Here is a 19,395-nt window from a genome sequence, read left to right on the forward strand (position 1 = left end):
CATACCCTGTGGACGGCACTTAATTGGAGCCAATTTCTTCCTACAACAGGACAATGACCCAATAGAACTACTTCAGGAAGATGCAGTCAGCTGGTATTCTGTTTATAATGGAGTGGCCAGCACAGTCACCGGATCTCAACCCTATTGAGCTGTTGTGGGAGCAGCTTGACCGTATGGTATGTAAGAAGTGCCCACCAAGCCAATCCAACTTGTGGGAGGTGCTTCAGGAAGCATGGGGTGAAATCTCTTCAGATTACCTCAACAAATTGACAACTAGAATGCCAAAGGTCTGCAAGGCTGTAATTTCTGCAAATGGAGGATTCTTTGACAAAAGCTAAGTTTGAAGGACACAATTATTTCAATTAAAAATCATTATTTATAACCTTGTCAACATCTTGACTATATTTTCTATTCATTTTGTAACTAATTTCATGTATGTTTTCATGGAAAACCAGGACATTTCTAAGTGACCCCAAACTTTTGAACGGTAGTGTACATGTATATTCAGCATCAGTTGAGTGTAAAAAAAAAATCATTCTCTGCTCGTTATCATACTATTTCCCTGGTTAGTTTGGGCAAATAGCAGAAGCTCGAAGCTTCTTAGCAGAGTTGTGGGTCTATTAAAAATCTCACTTGTCAACAAAAGACTGGAGCACAGGCTATATTTATGTAGCATGTGTGCCACCAACACATGAATCTCAACTATACAGTGCTGCAGGCCTATTTTTTTTTTAAACCTCCCTAGTCCTTGCCGATGACAAGCATACCCATAACATGGTGCAGCCACCACCAAGCTTGAAAATATGAAGAGTGGTATTCAGTGATGTATTGTGTTTGCCCCGAACATAACACTTTGTATTCAGGACATAAAGTTCATTTTTGAGCCACATTTGTTGCAGTTTTACTTTAGTGCCTTATTGAAAATAGGATGCATGTTTTAGAATATTTTTATTCTGTACAGGCTTCTGTCACTCTGTCATGTAGGTTAGTCCTGTATAGTGGAGTAACTACAATGTTGTTGATCCATCTCCTATCACAGCCATTAAGCTCTGTAACTGTTTTAAAGTCACCATTGGCCTCATGCTTAAATCCCTGAGCGGTTTCCTTCCTCTCCAGCATCTGAATTAGGAAGGACGCCTGCAATTTGTAATAACTGGGTTTATTGCTACACCACCCAAAGTGTATTTAATAACTAATTAATAAATAATGCTCAAAGGGCTATTCAATGTCTGTTTTTTTTACCCATCTACCAATAGGTGCCCTTCTTTGTGAGGCATTGGTCTTTGTGATTGAATCTGTGTTTAAAATTCCCTGCTCGACTTGGGGACTTTACAGATAATTGCACGTCTGGGGTACAGAGATGAGGTAGTCATTACAAATTCATGTTAAACACTGTTATTTGCAGTCCATGCAACTTATGCGACTTGTTAAGCACATGTTTACTCCTGAATGTATTTAGGCTTGCCATAGAAAAGGGTTTGAAAACATATTGACTTTTTATATTATTGTAAAAATTCCTAAAAACAATTCCACTTTGACATGGTGGGGTATTGTGTGTAGGCCAGTGACACAAAATCTCAATTTAATCCATTTCAAATTCAGGCTGGAACACAACAAAATGTGGATAAAGTCAAGGAGTGTGACTACTTTCTGAAAGCACTGTATATCACTGTGGTGCTGAGGGACCAGTCACAACATGTTCCGTTCAAGGCTACAAGGATTAAATGTTCAGACTACTGTATTAGATCAGGGCCTCTCATTTACACACAAAGAATGGCCTTCCCACACACCTCCACCATCAGGGGTAGGTTAATATTAAAATGGCGTGCTTTCATCATCTCTTTTTCTTAATCTTCAGACTGCATTGATTTGAAATGATCTGGACAGGTGATCTGTGAATCCTTGGTTAACATCCACGATGTTTTCTAATCAAAGATCAGTCAAATGAAGGATGGTCTCACTACTGGTGTCCCTCAGGGCACAGTAAAGTCCTCACTGATTATAAATGGCTCTGGATAATAGCGTCTGTTCAATTTCTAAAGCCTGAAATGTAAAAATGCTTGAGTCACAGCAGTCAACGGCATTAGAATAACCCTCAACAATTACACAATAGAGCCGACAGAGTTTAAAATAAAAGGCATTTATTTTGGGAAAACATTTTCTCCACACAGCGGCCAAGCCTCAGCACTTGTGGTACATTAATATAAAGACACGATTTCAAACATCCTCACTCACTGAGGAAAATTGTTGTAACAACCCGCTCCAATTCTCATCAAAACTGTTCAAATGTTATTTACAAAACCATACATCATTATACAGTCTGCCATTTGAGCATGAATCATCGACAGTCACGCCTCTACAGTGTAATTCAGGGCTCTCAAAGTAGTGTAAAATGAGATTAAACGAGAAATCATGTCCACAATTAGTGTGTCAAGGAGAATGAGTACGACGAGACCAAACGGCACACTGACTAAGTGCACAATTCTCTGGTTGCCCTGTAACAGAAAGTTCACACACCCCTGGACACACCCCATCCACATTTTGTTGTGTTGCAAAATTGAGATTTTGTCAATTGATTAAATTGACATTTTTTTCTGTCACTACAAATTCATAAAAAAGAAAAAGCTGAAATGTCTTGAGTTAATAAGTATTCAACCCCTTTTTTATGGCAAGCCTAAAGTTCAGGAGTAAAAATGTGCACATAAGTTGCATGGACTCACTTTGTGTGGAATATTAGTGTTTAACATGAATTTTGAATGACTATATCTCTGTACCCCACACATACAATTATCTGTAAGGTCCCTCAATCGAGCAATGATTTACAAACACAGATTCAAACACAAAGACCAGGGAAGTTTTTCAATGCCTTGCAAAGAATGGCACCTTTGGTTGATGGGTGTAAAAAAAAAAGCTGACATTGAATATCCCTTTAAGAATGGTGAAGTTATTAATTACCCTTTAGATGGTATATCAACACAACCAGTCACTACAAAGATACAGTCGTCCTTCCTAGCGCAGTTGCCGGAGAGGAAGGAAACCTGGTTCAGTCTGCCTTCCACCAGCACAACAGTAACCTAAAACACAAGACAAATCTACACTGGAGTTGCTTTACCAAGAAGAGAGTGAATGTTCCTGAGTGACCGAGTTACAGTTTTGACTTAAATCTACTTGAAAATCTATGCCAAGGTCTGAAAATGTTTGTCTAGAAATGAAAAAAACCAATTTGACAGAGCTTGAAGGAGTTAGAAAAAAACAATGAACAAATGTTTCATAAGCCAGGTGTGGAAAGCTCTTAGAGATTTACCCAGAAAGACTCACAGTTGTAATCGCTGCCAAAGGTGCTTCTACAAAGTATTGACTCAGGGGTGTGAATACCAATGTAAATTAGATATTTCAATAATTTAGCAAAAAAAAATTGGAAAAACATGTTTTCACTTTGTCATTATGGGGTATTTTTTTATATTTTTTTATTTAACCTTTATTTAACCAGGTAGGCAAGTTGAGAACAAGTTCTCATTTACAATTGCGACCTGTATTGTGTGGAGATGGGTGAGACACGGGGTATGAATACTTTCTTAAGGCACTGTATATAAAAGGAGAATGTCAAAGGTTGAAAAAAAAGAGCTGTTTGAAAGTTATACTGGTTTATGCCAACAGCTGAGTACACTTACATATCTATTATAGTTCCATTCGCATCTGGTTGAATAGCTTCAAATGGCTTGGCCTTAATATATACTATTGATGTAATTGAGTTATACAAATGGATTTTTTAAGAAGACAAACAAATTTACTTCCAAGTAGACTAAATAATATTGTGTTAATATAGCTGTCGGGTGAATTCAACGAGTTTGACAGACAGAATCATTAGATGCCCGAGTTGACCGAGTCATTTGCTTTAATTTTTCTGGCTCTGTAAACATACTAATTCACGTCACGCATGCATAAATGTTGGTAATGTACGTGGACATACAGTATTACCACTATCAGCACAAAAATACAGCTGACTGGCAGCCCATAAATGTCCCCTTTTACCGTTTATAAAAAGGATCCTTCACTTCAAAAGTCATTATTATTACATATTCACACACAGTATGATCAAATACTTCACTGCACCTTTTCATTGACAAGGGCTTTAATGTGTGATGGTTTATCGAGCTGTACAGCGTTCCACGGGGATGACATTGGCGCATTTCCAAAACCAATACTGTACAGATAATCTTTTCCAATTACATCATTTAACGCTAACAGGACAGAAACACTATATGGACATGGAATTGTCTCCTAACTGGAGATCAGGATCCATTTAAAACGTTGATTTAAGGTGATAAAAATGTGCTCCCCGCAGCTTGTGTTCAGACACACAGAATTGAATGACGATCTGGTATTTTTTGTGCTAGGTATCACTTCAAAGTCCATCAGTTGTGATGTACGGTGCTTTAAGGTGTTTAAACGTCTACCGGTCTGACTCAACAATTTTCCATGCGCCGGTTCTATACACTCGCATGGGGAAGGTCCTTTTCAACAACTCAACCAAATGGCTTTTGGGGAACTTTGTGTTTGAACATGTCTGAGCACCAGCTGAAATACATAAGACAGATTTCGATTACAGCACTCATTTGCAAATTTTCTCTCTTTGATTCGAAATGCCACTGTTTCAGTCCACCAACCTTCGTCCGAGCGTGATCTGCCCAAAAAGCTGGCATTCCAAATAAAAAAAACGCAAAACTTTCCAAGCAAGCAGTGTACAGGACCCCTGCTCTTGTGTCATGCTGCATTCCTCGACACAACAGCACTTCTAGGGGACCTAAAAAGTTTGGCCAAAATGTCTCCTTCAAGGCTTGAAGAATGTTCGACTCGAGCTCGAACGTTCAACCAAATATTCTGGCTTCTTCAAGGTTTGAGCTTGAGCCAGGGGTGGACGATGGTGAGGATGGAGAGGACCGAAGAGGCCAGGCCACAGGCCCCCACGAAGCCCTGGCCGGTGGGGTAGATGCCCAGCCGGTCCAGGGGGATGAACACGTCGCACGCGTTCTTCAGCAGGTCCAGCAGCAGCGGTGGGTTGCTGCGCAGCACTGTCACCAGCAGGTGGCACTGTCTGCGGAGGCATACAGGTAATATGGCTCCGGGAAGGGAAGAGGGGTCGGAGAGGTCGACGTTCTCGGGGGTGTGCGAAGAGGGGTGTGGAGAGGGAGGAGAAGAGGTCCAGGTAGCCCTTGACCCCACATGGGTGGAGTGGGCCTCACGCTCCATAAGCAGACGGATCTCGTAGGCGTCCCGGGTTAGGTTGAGGATGAGGGCAAAGAGGTAGTACCTGTAGAGAACGAGAGAGAAAGATGTGAGAGATTAAGCATGTGAGGTAGAGAGAGATTCATGTCAAATCTGAGAGAAAGTAAAGATAGTGAGAGACCGGAAAAGAGAGGATGTAGGAGACATTGAACAAAAGAAAAAGTAGCAAAGAGGGGGAGTTAAGAGGTAGAATTAGATAACGAAAGCGATAGAAAATAGCTCTAGGGAGAGAGAATGTAGTTAACAACTGCCAATAGTAGTAAAGTTCATTACAGGACTTCTGATGACCTTGTCCACCTCAAATATACTGATTCCTTAATGTAGTGAAATTTAAGGCTTAAATTTCCCAATCCTTCAGTCACCTGAAGGATCTCTGGCTCCACTTGACCTGGTCCAGTTGGGGCAGGAGGCCAGCCTTGCCGGCCCACAGCACGTTGTCACAGGCGAAGTACATGGCCTTGTTGAGGTGGGCCACGGTCAGACAGAGACGCAACACGCTGTCCGAGAGGTGCACAGCACGTTTCGCTGCCTCCACAGCCTCTGCCGAGTTCCCTAGACGCATCACTGGAGAGAGAGAGAATTTGACGTGAAACCCAGAGTTGATGTACAGAGAGTAAGCCTGAGACACAGAGGTGTAGCATTGACTTGCAGACAGTGACTTACACTTCCTTGTTAGGCTCACATGAGCTTCCAGTTGTTTCACTGTCTTCAGGAGCTCGACACCTGCCCCACCCTTCTGGAGAGTGTAACCTAGCAACGTACAGGTGTACTGTGCAGCCCTGTGTGAACACCGAAAAGGAATCAAATGTGTCAAAATCTGATTATAGCTATGTTACTTTAGTTCAGTACATTTTTTACATCTTGCGATTAATAACTTGGGCACAACTTCGTCTACTTTCTCCAGTTTTTATGTCAAGGGCAATTGGTACTTACTTTCATGTAGCTACAGTAACTATCAGTATAATACCAAATGCAGTTGGGACAATGGCCACTTGATAGGGAAAGGCTGAAAATAGCGATTGTCATTTAATTTATCCAGGTTTGGGAGAGCCCGAGACAAAACACTGCATGAAACCCTATCCAGAACCCCTTCAATTCGAACCCAAAATCAGCTGTCCCGCAATACCCAATGACACCGGGAGGTAGGCAGTGTCGGGCAGGAACTACCAGACAAAAACCTACAAAAAGTCGAGAACTGAACGGGTACAAAAGGTCACCAACATCGCTGGACTTTTTATAAAGTGATTTGTACTTTTTCGTCCTCTTATATCTACACATTTTTGTATACTCATGGATTTCAGTTTGTATTGACTGCTAGTGATAGTTAATAAATGTAACTTTTTTGTTGTTGCTGTCTTGAGAAATCTCAACTGCAATACATTTTAGCCACTGCACCTGAAAACTCGTTCCTTGGCTTGGCTCTGCGCACTAAATCGAATCCAAAAGTCCATGCTGGCGACAGGCAACACTTGCTTTCCTTTGCAACTGTGGATTGATTAGGCCTGTGTCCGTGTCTGCTAGCAATCTATCTACAACGTTATATACCGTCTTCTCGCAAGAGCTGCCCAATACTATCTGCACAGTTCAATATGTCACCATGTGCCCCAAACGTCCGCCAACAGGATTTGTTTATTTTATTTGGCTAGAGAGTTAGCTTCACAACACGAACAACTTCACATCTCCTTTACCCATGGACGGAATCTGTGGAGGGACAACAAAGCGAAAGTCCTATTACACATTAATCATTAGCTACGTTACTTGTAGGAGGTTCGTCCACAATACATGGATTGTATTGCACATGGCATTAGTCGTTTCAGTGGAGCACGCTATTGAATAATATGTGATAACAAACATGAAAATGAACACTTGTAGTTATTCAAAAACAATAGTCAAGGCAAGTCATTGCTGTGGATTATATTTACTGCGAAACCTTATACTGCCACAGGGGGGCGACTCTCTCACACAATAAGAGGCCAGACAACCAACCAGCAAATGGAAAAAATGGCAGGCCATTTTATTATAGCGTGTTAATAGAAAATAAATTAAGAAAACAATCATGATCAAGACAGGAATAAAACAAACAAAACATATACCATATGTGGCACTACCAGATCAACAGAGGGCTGAAATAAGAGCACAACCGGTGCACTACAGGTCAGGGAGTAATAAAGGAGTGAGTGTGTATCACTCTAGAGAGGTATTGTACTTGGCATCGTCTCTAGTCGCTGAAACACTATATGAAGACAATTAAACCCTGTTGTAGGCAAAGAAAAATCAAAATGCCAGCTACGCCCATCCAATTCCATTCTAAAAATGTTTTTAAATCCAGTGATTTCTCATTTGGATGTGATCGACATATTGCCCAAGTCAACTATCAGCCTGTTCGGGTCAAGTATAGATCAGTGGACCATATTAGGCAATGCTGCATAGTAATGCCTTGTCAACATCACCTGTGTATTAAATATCCCCTGCAACTCAGTTCACACTCAAAATATACCCACTCAAAATATACCCACAAACTCTAAGCAATAATCAATTGATAGCTTTTCAATTGAAAAGGAGGAACCTAAATGCACAGTGAATGCTATCAGAATGTCTTTGTTATCATCAATTTCTATATTACAATCTTTTAATTATTTTCATCCTTCTCTTTCATTGGCTGGCAAGATAAACCACATCCATTGGGACCCTCCCTTTAATCTTTAAAGTCTCATATCCCTTTGTATTTCCCAACCAACCACCTTTAAAATCAAACTTTGGAGTTCACTCCTCAGCACGTATGCCACTTTACCTACTGTGTGACCGTCTGAATATTCTGCACAGCCTAGTCTTTGCTCCCTGCCCCTCTCCAATTCCCCATAATCTCTCTCTCTTCAGGCCCCCTCCTACCGCTCCCTGTGAGGTACAGTTTCACCTAAACATCTCCTCACTGGCTCTCCAGTGATGTAACTTCAGGCCAACTCCACAGTGTCTCAGCATTTAAAATATACAACACTACAGTCAATTGGTTTCATTGGATTGGACTAAAATGTTAACGTCGGCTGTCGTTAAAAACCAGACTCAATTTTCAGCACAATGAACATACGGTACATCAGCACAGTTCCTGCATTCTCTAAAGCGCACAGAAGACTCATATCTTCAGAAATGATTTTTAGTTTAATTGCCCATTGCAAACACTCAATCTAACTCGGATAAGAGTCATTGGTCTCCTCGGGGGAGTTGGAACTAGGAATTGGGGCTGTAAGGGTACCACTGGAGGACTGTCATATCTCACAGAGTGTCTCTCTCAGTGCTCAGAGTGCTGTTTCTTGTGGAAGGTGGAGCGCATGCGGCTCCAGAACGACTGGCTCCTCCTGGTTTTCCTCTCGCTGCCGCGGACAGATTCTGCCTCGCGCTGGCGAATCTGGCGGACCAGGGCGGCAAATACCTCGTCGATGTAGTAGCGAAATGCCGCTGAGGTCTCGAAGAAGGGACACTGGAACTCCCGGGCCAGTTCCTTCCCTTCCTCTACTGACACCTAGTGCAGCAGAGGGAAGCAGCATGTTCAAAGCCAATATACAGATAAAACCAACAGAGACGATAATTGGTATATACCAGTGGCGGCTGGTGGGAGGAGCTATAGGAGGATGGGCTCATTGTAATGGCTGGAATGGAATAAATGGAATGTATCAAACATATGTGAACCACATGGTTGACTTCGTTCCACCTATCCATTCCAGCCATTACAATGAGCCCATCCTCCTTTAGCTCCTCCTACCAGCCTCCTCTGGTATATACAGTATTCGTTACCAAATAGAGTCATGATATACAGTCCCTTCAGAAAGTATTCAGACCCGTAGAATTTTTCCACATTTTGTTGTGTTACAGCCTGAATTTAAAATGGATGAAATTTAGATGTTTTTTTTTCCACTGGCCTACACACAATACACCATAATGTCAAAGTGGAATTATGTTTTTCAAAATGTTTACAAATTAATAAAAAAATGACAACCCATGTGTTATGGCTGCTTTGCGTGATGTATTGTCGTCTTCTACCTTCTTGCGCTTTGTTCTGTTATCTGTGGCCAATAATGTTTGTACCATGTTTTGTGCTGCTACCATGTTGTCATGTTGCTACCATGCTGTGTTGTCATGTGTTGCTGCGTTGCTATGTTGTTGTCTTATGTGTCTCTCTATGTACTGTTGTGTTGTCTCTCTTGTCGTGGTGTGTTTTGTCCTATATTTATGTGTTATTCAAAAATAAATTAATCCCAGCACCGGTCCCCACAGGTCTTTAAACTTTTGGTAGGCCATCATTGTAAATAAGAGTTTGTTCTTAACTGACTTGCCTAGTTAAATAAAAGGTTAAATAAATCAAATAAAAATAGCAAGTCTAAATAAGTTCAGGAGTACAAATTCTAATAACAAGTGACATAGGTTTCATGTGTGCAATAATAGTATTTAACGTGAATTTTTAATAACTACCTCATCTCTGTACCCCAGACAACTACAGTGAGGCAAAAAAGTATTTAGTCAGCCACCAATTGTGCAATTTCTCCCACTTAAAAAGATGAGGCCTGTAATTTTTTTACACCCAGTCACTACAAAGACAGGCGTCCTTTCTAACTCAGTTGTCGGAGAGGAAGGAAACCTCTGGGATTTCACCATGAGGCCAATGGTGACTTTAAAACAGTTATAGAATTGAAAGGCTGTGATAGGAGAAAACTGAGGATGGATCAACAACATTGTAGTTACTCCACAATACTAACCTAATTGACGGAGTGAAAAGAAGGAAACCTGTACAGAATACAAAATATATTTTTTAAATGCAACAAGGCACTAAAGTAATACTGCAAGAAAATGTGGCAAAGCAATTCACTTTTTGTCATGAATACAAATTGTTATGTTTGCGGCAAATCCAATCCAATACATTACTGAGTACCACTCTCCATATTTTCAAGCATAGTGGTGGCTGCATCATGTTATGGGTATGCCTGGAGTAAAACCTAGTCCAGCCTGCTTTCCACCAGGCACTGGAAGATGAATTCCCCTTTTAAAAGAATAAATGGGCAAATGCTGTACAATCCAGGTGTGGAAAACTCTTGGAAACTTACCCAGAAAGACTCACAGTTGTAACTGTTGCCAAAGGTGCTTCTACAAAGTATTGACTCAGGAGTGTGACTACTTATGTAAATTAGATACTGTATTTCTAAAACATTTTAACTTTGTCATTATGCGGTATTATGTGTAGACGGGTGAGAGAGAAAAAAATATATACAAGGGGATTAAATATTCAGGCTGTAACAACAAAATGTGGAATAAAGCAAGGAGTATAAATACTTTCTGAAGGCACTGTATATGTTACGGTAAATGTTTGAATATACAGATTCCCTGTCTCCTTGGTAAATCTACTATACTATACCAGTCAGACAGGCAATCTGTAGATCTTCCAGTAAATATATAAAGACAGGCATTTTGAACAGCGGTAGGAATTTAATGCAGCCAGATAGCGGGCAAAACATACTGTAGTGCCAAGACTACCAATGGGCGTCCCTTTCCCCCTCCCTCCTTTCCCTGACTTCTCACCTGTCGTAGATGAGTCAGGTCAGACTTGTTGCCCACCAGTACCACGGGGTGTTGGCGGTGCGGCGCACACGGTCAATGAGCTGCTTGAACTGGCGCGCCTCCTGTAAGCTCCGCCTATCTGTGATGGAGTAGGAGATGATGAAGCCCTCGCCAGCCCGCATGTACTGGTCCCGCATGGCTGTGAACTCCGCCTGGAAAGGGGCGTGTGTGAATGTATGCGAGGGAGGGAGGGAGGGAGGGGGTAAGAGAGAGTGGTTAAGGACTGATACAGAAAGCATCACAGCAAAATACTTAGATAACATTATATATCCCTGTGCCACACACACACACTTTGTTATTCTATCCTCACGGGGACCTAAAATGTATTTCCATTCAAAATCCTATTTTCCCTAACCTAAACCTAACACCTAACCCTAATTGTAACCCTAAACCTAACCCCTAAGCTTAAAATAGCCTTTACCCTCATGGGGATGTGGGAAATATCCTTACAAGGGAGAATATTGCTTGTTGTTGGGGGATTTTAGGTCCCCACAAGGATAGAAGACACCCCCCCCACACACACACACATACTGGTATGTGTGTGTATGCCTGAGAGCATCAAGAAAATCCATCACCATTTGTCTGTCTTTCCTACAAGCTACTGGAGGAACAACATGGAAACCCACAGAAAAAAAAAGATTAGAATTTGGATGACTCAGAATTTAAGGGTCACTTGAGACAGTGGACTGTGTGGACAGTGGACTGTAATTCTCTGTATGGACACTTCCCTAACTTTGGTATGGTACAAACAAACCCAGTCACGGGCATATATTAAAGAACATGTACATGACCATATATGGAAAATGACTAATATAATAAGTGAACCATACGTGTCTATGGATGAGTCAGAGAGACAGGGAGAGACGCCTTCGTGCGGAGCGGGTGAGAGACAGAAATGATGTACGTTTGTGGAAAAAGAAAGGGAGTAGATGGGAGTGAGCGACGCTTAAAAGAAAGTTGAGAAGAATAAGGATGCAGATGTTATGACGGTGAAGGGGAGATGCGACAGAGTGAAATGTGTTCCTCTGGGTTTGCTTTGGCAATGTAAAGATAATTACTTATCAATGATAAGTTATCATCCTAATAAGACTGATTGAATGGAATTGAGAGACAGGGAAAGACCGTCGGAAAGGGTTGATTTAAAGGAAAGTGAGCATTGAGATAGAGGGAGAGGCTTTCCTCTCCTCTATTTGAACTGATGCAAAAGAACTAGACCGATGAAAGCAAATTCCCAGTCTTTCCCAGGTGTTTTTTAAATATTGCTTTCACCTATCCTATGTTTACAGCTCAGTTGATGAAGGAGAGGAGGAAGCCATATTAGACTATTGAGAATGAGACGCAGCCAAAAGAGGTGGAGACGTGACACTTATACAGAAGGTCTTTGTGAGGAAGTGTACCTGTCCTGCTGTGTCCAGTATGTCCAGGTTGGCAGGTTCATCGTCGATGCGGATCTGTGTCTTGTATGCATCCTCTGGGAGAGACATTGAGTGGTATTTTAATGCCTATACAGGATGATTGTGTAGTTACATGTCATAAGCCGTGGTTCATCGAATCTGGCCGATGCTATGCAGCGAGCGGATGCGCTTTACCAAGTTACGACAGGTGTTCTGTTGTTTGGGACTTGCGGTTCCTTGTACGAGTTCTGACATTTCAGGCTAGCGAGGCAAGTATTGTTCTTGGAACTGTTGGGGTCTATGGACTTGGGCTGTCGTGGCAGCGTGTCAGTGCGCATAGCCAAGATGCAGTAGGTTCTGTTTCCCTATATGGGGCACTGACAGTTCATGCATCTCAGGTAAGTTTTAGTGAAAAAGGTGGCTTCTGTAAGCCCATTTTGAAGCCGGTGGAACCTGTGTGTGCTTTGGTTGCCGTTTGTTACCCTCTGACCCGGGTTGGGGTGTGATTGTACCCATAGTATGTTATGCAGAGTGACCGACTGAAAGGTAAAGTACAGTTATGAATATAACTGCAGGTACACCCGTCTAGTACCAGGTCGGATCCCCCTTTGCCCCCGGAACAGCCTGAATTCTTCGGGGCATGGATTTTACAAGTCAGATAAATTCCACAGGGATGTTGGTCTATGCTGACGCGATGGCATCATGCAGTTACTGCAGATTGGACGGCGGTACAGCACCGCCACCAGCCTGTACCGTTGACACCAGGCAGGATGGGTCCATGGACTTGTGCTGCTTATGCCAAATCCTGACTATGCCATCAGGAACTGGGACGCAACAGGAATTGGGATTTGTCGGACCAGGTGATGTTTTTCCACTCCTCAATTGGCCAGTGTTGGCGATCGTGTGACCACTTCTTATTTTTAGCTGATATGAGTGGAACTCTGTGTGCTCGTCTGCTACAACAGCCCAGCCCATCCGTGATAAGGATCAACGAGTTGTGCGCTCCAAGATGCCGTTCTGCACACTACTGTTGTACTCTGCCGTTATTTGTCCGTTTGTGGCCCGCCTGTTAGCTTGCACGATTCTTGCCATTCTTCTTCGACCTCTCATAAACGAGCTGTTTTCGCCCACAAGAATTGCCGCTGACTGGAGGTTTGTTTGTTTGTCTCACCATTCTGGGGAAACACTAGACACCGTCGTGTGTGAAAAGCCCAGGAGGGCGGCCGTTTCTGAGACACTGGATCCGGAGTGCCTGCCCGTGATGAACATACCTCTCAAAGTGTCTTAGGTCACTCGTTTTGCCCATTCTAATGTTCAATAGAACAGCCTCGATCCCTGCTTAATATAGCAAGCCACTGCCAGGTGACTCACTCTCCATAGGAGCAATCCATTTTCATGAATGGGGAGGTGTACCCATTAAACTGTGTTATATATATATATATATAATTAATTAATGATTGATTCAAAATACAACATGATCACTGATTTGTCGTAGCTGTTTTTGGTGCGGTTAAAGCAGGCCAAATTTGACCAAATATGAGCGGCGTTAGTTTGATCAGATACCAAGCACTCTCTCACCTATGGTGGGGTCATGGTCTTCAGGGAACCTGTGGCTGATAAACTGCATTATAATGGCTGAGGAGAAAGAGAGAGAGTTTTAAATTTTCACAAGCTATTTGGGGTGGGGGGCAATTACATTGTCACAAAGCTGCACAGGCACTGCATCAATAAACCAAAGAGGAGAAATCAGAAACAAACTACAGCAGATCGAAAGACAGAGCGGAAGAGGGATGGAGAGATAAAGGGATTACGAAGTCAATGCAGGAGAATTTATTACATAATGCAGGTTGCATCACACACACACACACTTCATCTCTCCTTTGTCTCATTTTTCTCCCTCCAGGCGGGTAGTGGTTCACACGCATAGATAAACACACCCTGCAGCTTACACAGAAACACACAGTATCTCCGCCTCTGCAGCATCAGTGTACGCCCACTCTAGTTTCCATGGCGAAAGCAGGCACAGATGTTTTTAACGACCCATCTCTCCCGCTATCCCTCCAAATCCTCCCTCTCGCCGATGTTTTTACTACTTTTCTGTGTACCTATACCAGGTGAACTCTGCCAGTCTCCATGGCAACAGTAGCCAAGAAAGGGGGGGGGGTTGCTAGGCACTGACACGTCTTCCTGACGACAGGCACCGAAACGGCACCCCAGACTGCCGTAGAAGGCGGCCAACGCCCATGCTTACGAGAAGAGAACCCTGACTATCTGACTGCACTTGGAGGGTGTGTCAGAGAAACACAGAAAAGACAAGGCGGCATTACAGCATTAGGAGAAGTAATGAGGTGAAGAAGAATAGCCAGTCAGACATAATATGTACAAACAAACAGACCACAAGACAGAAGAAAAGACATGCACTAAGTAAGAGTGAGGTGGAGTGCAGTTAAGTGTAATTATGAGTGGATTATGAGTGTGTGTACTCACCGCTCTTCCCCACTCCCCCCTCTCCCAACATCACCAGTTTGTACTCGCGGGAGAGGCCCCCGGAGCCTCGCAATGACTCCATTTACACTATGAACAGAGAGATAAGAGGCTGTGAGTAATACACATATACCCTTTAAAAACAGACACACACACATAATAATAATTCTTGGTCCCAGTTTATTAAGCCCAGGACTAACGAATAGAACTATGAAAGAGATTTTACAGAGTTGAAAGTGACTAACACACAAACATGAATCCACACATGCTAATGTGCAATCTTGCTGTCATGTGTCAAGCGCTAAAGCTAATGACAAGAGATTCGAAAGAGAGAACGAGATACACCACACACAGGCAAACTTCAACATCAATATCCATTCACTGTCGAAAGTCGGGTCAGTCAACCACACAGTAGATCTAAAGAATAGCGACGAGACAGAGGTGAAAGAGAGAGTGGTTTCAGGGACAGAAGTAGAGCTTTACAGCCAACATTCTAGTCTACTTTGCCACCCTTGAAAAACAAACAAAAAAACTATTCAACTCATATGAATAGGCCACTATTGTCATCGCCTCAGACCCATTTGGAGTGTGTGTAGATTGACTTATAAAAGAGTCAGATGGCTCTCCAGTTTATTAGATTGGTGTATGCAGCAGCTAGTAGAACTCATGCGGAAAGAGGAACCAACTATCGACTTGACAGCAATCATGTGATTTCTAAGTGCAAGGCGAATGTTGACCACCACAAACCCAGGCAATGTCATCACAACTATTATTGTTATCACCTAGCCTTCCCGTTCTCTAACCCAAAATAGCATGATTTAAATAACATTTTTTACAACACCAGACTATATTAAAAACGTATTTAATTGTCAGAACAAATTATATATTTATCCTTGACAAAGAGACCTACATAAGCAGACAGCTACTTGTCATTAGGGCCTAGGCTACTAATGGTAGTCATTATGAAGTGATCACATTCTCTCAATGATGGAATGCAGAGACGATGTTTGACAAAGCCGGTTCATTGTTGTCAGGACAGAGGCAGATAGAACAGACATAACTTGGGTGGTTAAAAATAGATGTTCATATCCGCTTGAGAGTAGCTACGTTTTTTTTTGCCTGGTTTTATGTAAAATAGGAGGTCTGAACTTCAACGCATGACTGACCCCATGTCCCCAAAATTGCATCAAAACATATCTTTGGTAGATCCAAAAACACAAAGGAGTGGATGGTATTGTAGTATATTGCCGAGCCGACACAGGCTCTATGATTCAAGATTCAAGGGAGTCTCCAGGCTTCAGATAGCTCAGGCCTCGGAAGTTTTATTGAAATGCCGATTAAACATATCGACTCTGTGCTAGCCTTATTCAACGTCCACAGTTAGGGGGTGTCATTATTATTTGTAGAGGCTACCTAAACTACCTATTGCACTACTGTCACGTTGTTATAGCCTAACGTTACAAACAGTGAGTCGGCTACGTTTCAGCGGACGAAAATATAAAAATATTTTCTAAATCATTGAATCTGACGAAGTCGCAGTGAAAACTGCATCCGTTGCAAAAATTCACTAAAATACAACAACTATTTAATATAATGTATTGGCTACTTTGAAACAGGATAAACAACAACAAAAATATTTTTAAAAGGACAATAGCGAACCTTCAAAAGACTGGTAAAGTAGCAGACTGAATTGTGTGGCTGTAACGTTAGTTGTCATAGGATTAGGAAAAACAAATTACTCTACCTTTTTCTAAACTTAAAATGTAAGATTATTTGAAGAACAAAGTGTAGGCTACAAGTCGATCATTGATGAACGTAAAACAAGTTGCATGAATTTGTTAGCCTTTGTGCAGATCAGTGTTCAATCGAACATTGCACACATTGTTTCATGTAATTAAAGGAACGAGTTCAGTGAGAAAGATGTATATTGCCGACTACGACGAAAGCAAATGATCGAACATTTGCAAACATAAAAGAGCCAACTGACTTCATGCATACACGAATAGAAATGAGCGACTCACCTGTGTCACAGAGCTTCTTTCTTCATAATTTCCGAAATGACTTTTATGGCCATTTAGTGCTTGACGTTTGATAAGTCATGCTACAAAATCCTCACTAACTGTAAACAACGCCAGCAGTCTGAAAACCACGTCACAGGATCCCACCTCCCGTCGGGTCAGTGGCTGTGACTTTTCAGTAGAGTTAGAAGTGACCTTGAAAAGTCAAAAAGGCTGTGAAATATGTGTAGTTAATCATATCAGTAACGTTAGTTCATCATATCAGAGCTGTAGCTCCGCCCACCTTAGAAGTTGAGCAGAGCATGCTGGGTGATCTCGAGCAGTGATGACAACTAATCAATTTTGTTGCTAGATTTAGCAACTTTTCAGACTACCCTGGTAACTTTTTTTTTCAAACAGCACCTAGCAACAAATTTAGCTACTTTAAAAAATATATTTGCAAATTTTAGCAACTTTTAAAACGTGACTCAAACGCTAAAATGCACACGTTTTCCCTCTAAATTACACAAAAATGATTTTCTCTGTCACACTGTCACAACACACGTGCCTGGCTGCAAAAGTGCATTGTGAGTGACGTCAGCAGCAGACCAGGAAATCATTGTTGGCTGACTGCTGCATCAGCAGTAGTACGGGTTCGACGAGCCAAACGCAATGAATATAGTTGGTCATGAATGTTTGATCTTGAACAGAACTTACATCAATCAACATGCCTCAATCAAAAATGTACAGAAAAAAGTGGGAGTCTGTACCTGAACAAATCATATTTTTTGCCGAGCTGGCCAGTCAATTTGAGTAACGTTATTGTGTGTTTTACGTAAATGACGTAATGAGGTTTTTCGAGAAGAAAAAAAAAACGAAATACCTTATTTACATAAGTACCCATACCTTTTTCTATGAGACTCGAAATTGAGCTCAGGTGCGTCCCGTTTCCATTGATCATCCTTGAGATGTTTCTACAATTTGATTGGAGTCAACCTGTGGTAAATTCGATTTGGAAGGGTACACACCTGTCTATATAAGGTCCCACAGTTGACATTGCATGTCAGGGCAAAAACCAAGCCATGAGGCTGAAAGAATTGTCCGTGGAGCGCCAAGACAGGATTATGTAGAGGCACAGATCTTGGGAAAGATACCAAAACATTTCTGCAACATTGAAGGTCCCCAAGAACACAGTGGCCTCCATCATTCGTAAATGGAAGAAGTTTGGAACCACCAACACTCTTCCGAGAGCAGGCCGTCCGGCCAAACTGAGCAATAGAAGAGCCTTGGACAGGGAGGTAACCAAGAACCCGATGGTCACTCTGACAGAGCTCCAGAGTTCCTCTGTGGAGATGGGAGAACCTTCCAGAAGGACAACCATTTCTGCAGCACTCCACCAATCAGGCCTTTATGGTAGAGTGGCCAGACGGAAGCCACTCCTCAGTAAAAGGCACATGATAGCTCGCTTGGAGTTTGCCAAAAGGCACCGAAAGGACTCTCAGACCATGAGAAACAAGATTCTCTGGTCTGATGAAACCTAGACTGAACTCTTTGGCCTTTTGGCCTGAATGCCAAGCGTCACGTCTGGAGGAAACCTGGCACCATCCCAACGGTGAAACATCGTGGTGGCAGCATCATGCTCTGGGGATGTTTTTCAGCGGCAGGGATTGGGAGACTAGTCAGGATCGAGGGAAAGAAAAATGGAGCAAAGTACAGAGAACTTGTTCCAGCGCACTCAGGACCTCACACTGGGTTCACCTTCCAACGGGACAACAACCCTAAGCACACAGCCAAGAGAACGCAGGAGTGGCTTCGTGACAAGTCTCTGAATGTCCTTGAATGGCCCAGCCAGAGCCCGAACTTAAACCAGATCGAACATCTCTGGAGAGACCTGAAAATAGCTGTGCAGCGATGCTCCCCATCCAACCTGACAGCGCTTGAGAGGATCTGCAGAGAAGAATGGGAGAAACTCCCCAAATACAGGTCTGCCAAGCTTGTAGTATCATACCCAAAAAGGCTCAAGGCTGTAACGTAACCAAATGTGTGAAAAGTCAAGGAGTTTGAATACATCCTGAATGCACTGTACGGTTCTGTTCCATGCCTGTGCATCTTCAGCGTTATTAAATCACCTCAACTGGAATCCTACCTGTCTGTCATCTGTGCCCTTACCAGCACACTGGAACAAGTAAAACCTAACCTAAAGAATATCCAGTCCACCAAGTCCTCACTTACATAACCAACTAATAGGCCTACTAAGACACAATTGATTATATTTTAAGTTTATTATAATAGAATAAAGATAGTACTTTGTTGTTAAGAGGCACATTGTCAGTCACGGTGCAGAATCCCTGGATTGGGACAATTTGGAGTTAACTGTCTTGCTCTTGGGTACACCAGCAGCCCTTCAGGTGCCAGTTCAGTTCCTATGTTTTTAATGTTCCGGCCTGGGTCTTGAACCAACAACTTTCCCTCTAACATCTAGGCTACCTGCCATGCATAGGTGGTGATGTATGCGAGACACGTACAGGTAACTGCCAAAATAATGGAAACACTTGAGTAAATGAGGGGTACAAAGTATATTGAAACCAGGTGATTCCACACAGGTGTGTTTCTGGAGTTAATAAAGTTTC

General features: G+C 42.3%; 2 protein-coding genes across 2 annotated transcripts; both read right to left on the reverse strand.

Moving 5' to 3' along the window:
* Positions 1-2,121: 2,121 nt before the first annotated feature.
* Positions 2,122-7,178, reverse strand: LOC135552143 (peroxisomal membrane protein 11B-like). Its single transcript, XM_064983583.1, has 4 exons — positions 6,682-7,178; positions 5,950-6,065; positions 5,649-5,850; positions 2,122-5,311 (listed from the first exon to the last, which is right to left on the reverse strand). Exons 1-4 carry the CDS (start codon positions 6,735-6,737, stop codon positions 4,891-4,893), a joined length of 795 nt encoding a protein of 264 aa, XP_064839655.1. The 5' UTR covers positions 6,738-7,178; the 3' UTR covers positions 2,122-4,890.
* A 97-nt stretch (positions 7,179-7,275) lies between these two features.
* On the reverse strand, positions 7,276-17,079 carry LOC135552144 (GTP-binding protein Rit1-like). Its single transcript, XM_064983584.1, is given in 7 exon segments — positions 7,276-8,803; positions 10,852-10,895; positions 10,898-11,042; positions 12,288-12,361; positions 13,863-13,919; positions 14,772-14,858; positions 16,790-17,079. Coding segments are annotated over 6 exon segments (633 nt in total). The 5' UTR covers positions 14,854-14,858; positions 16,790-17,079; the 3' UTR covers positions 7,276-8,572.
* Between the last annotated feature and the right edge of the window lie 2,316 nt (positions 17,080-19,395).

The sequence above is a fragment of the Oncorhynchus masou genome, chromosome 13, assembly GCF_036934945.1.
Source record: "Oncorhynchus masou masou isolate Uvic2021 chromosome 13, UVic_Omas_1.1, whole genome shotgun sequence".
Lineage (NCBI taxonomy): Eukaryota > Metazoa > Chordata > Actinopteri > Salmoniformes > Salmonidae > Oncorhynchus > Oncorhynchus masou.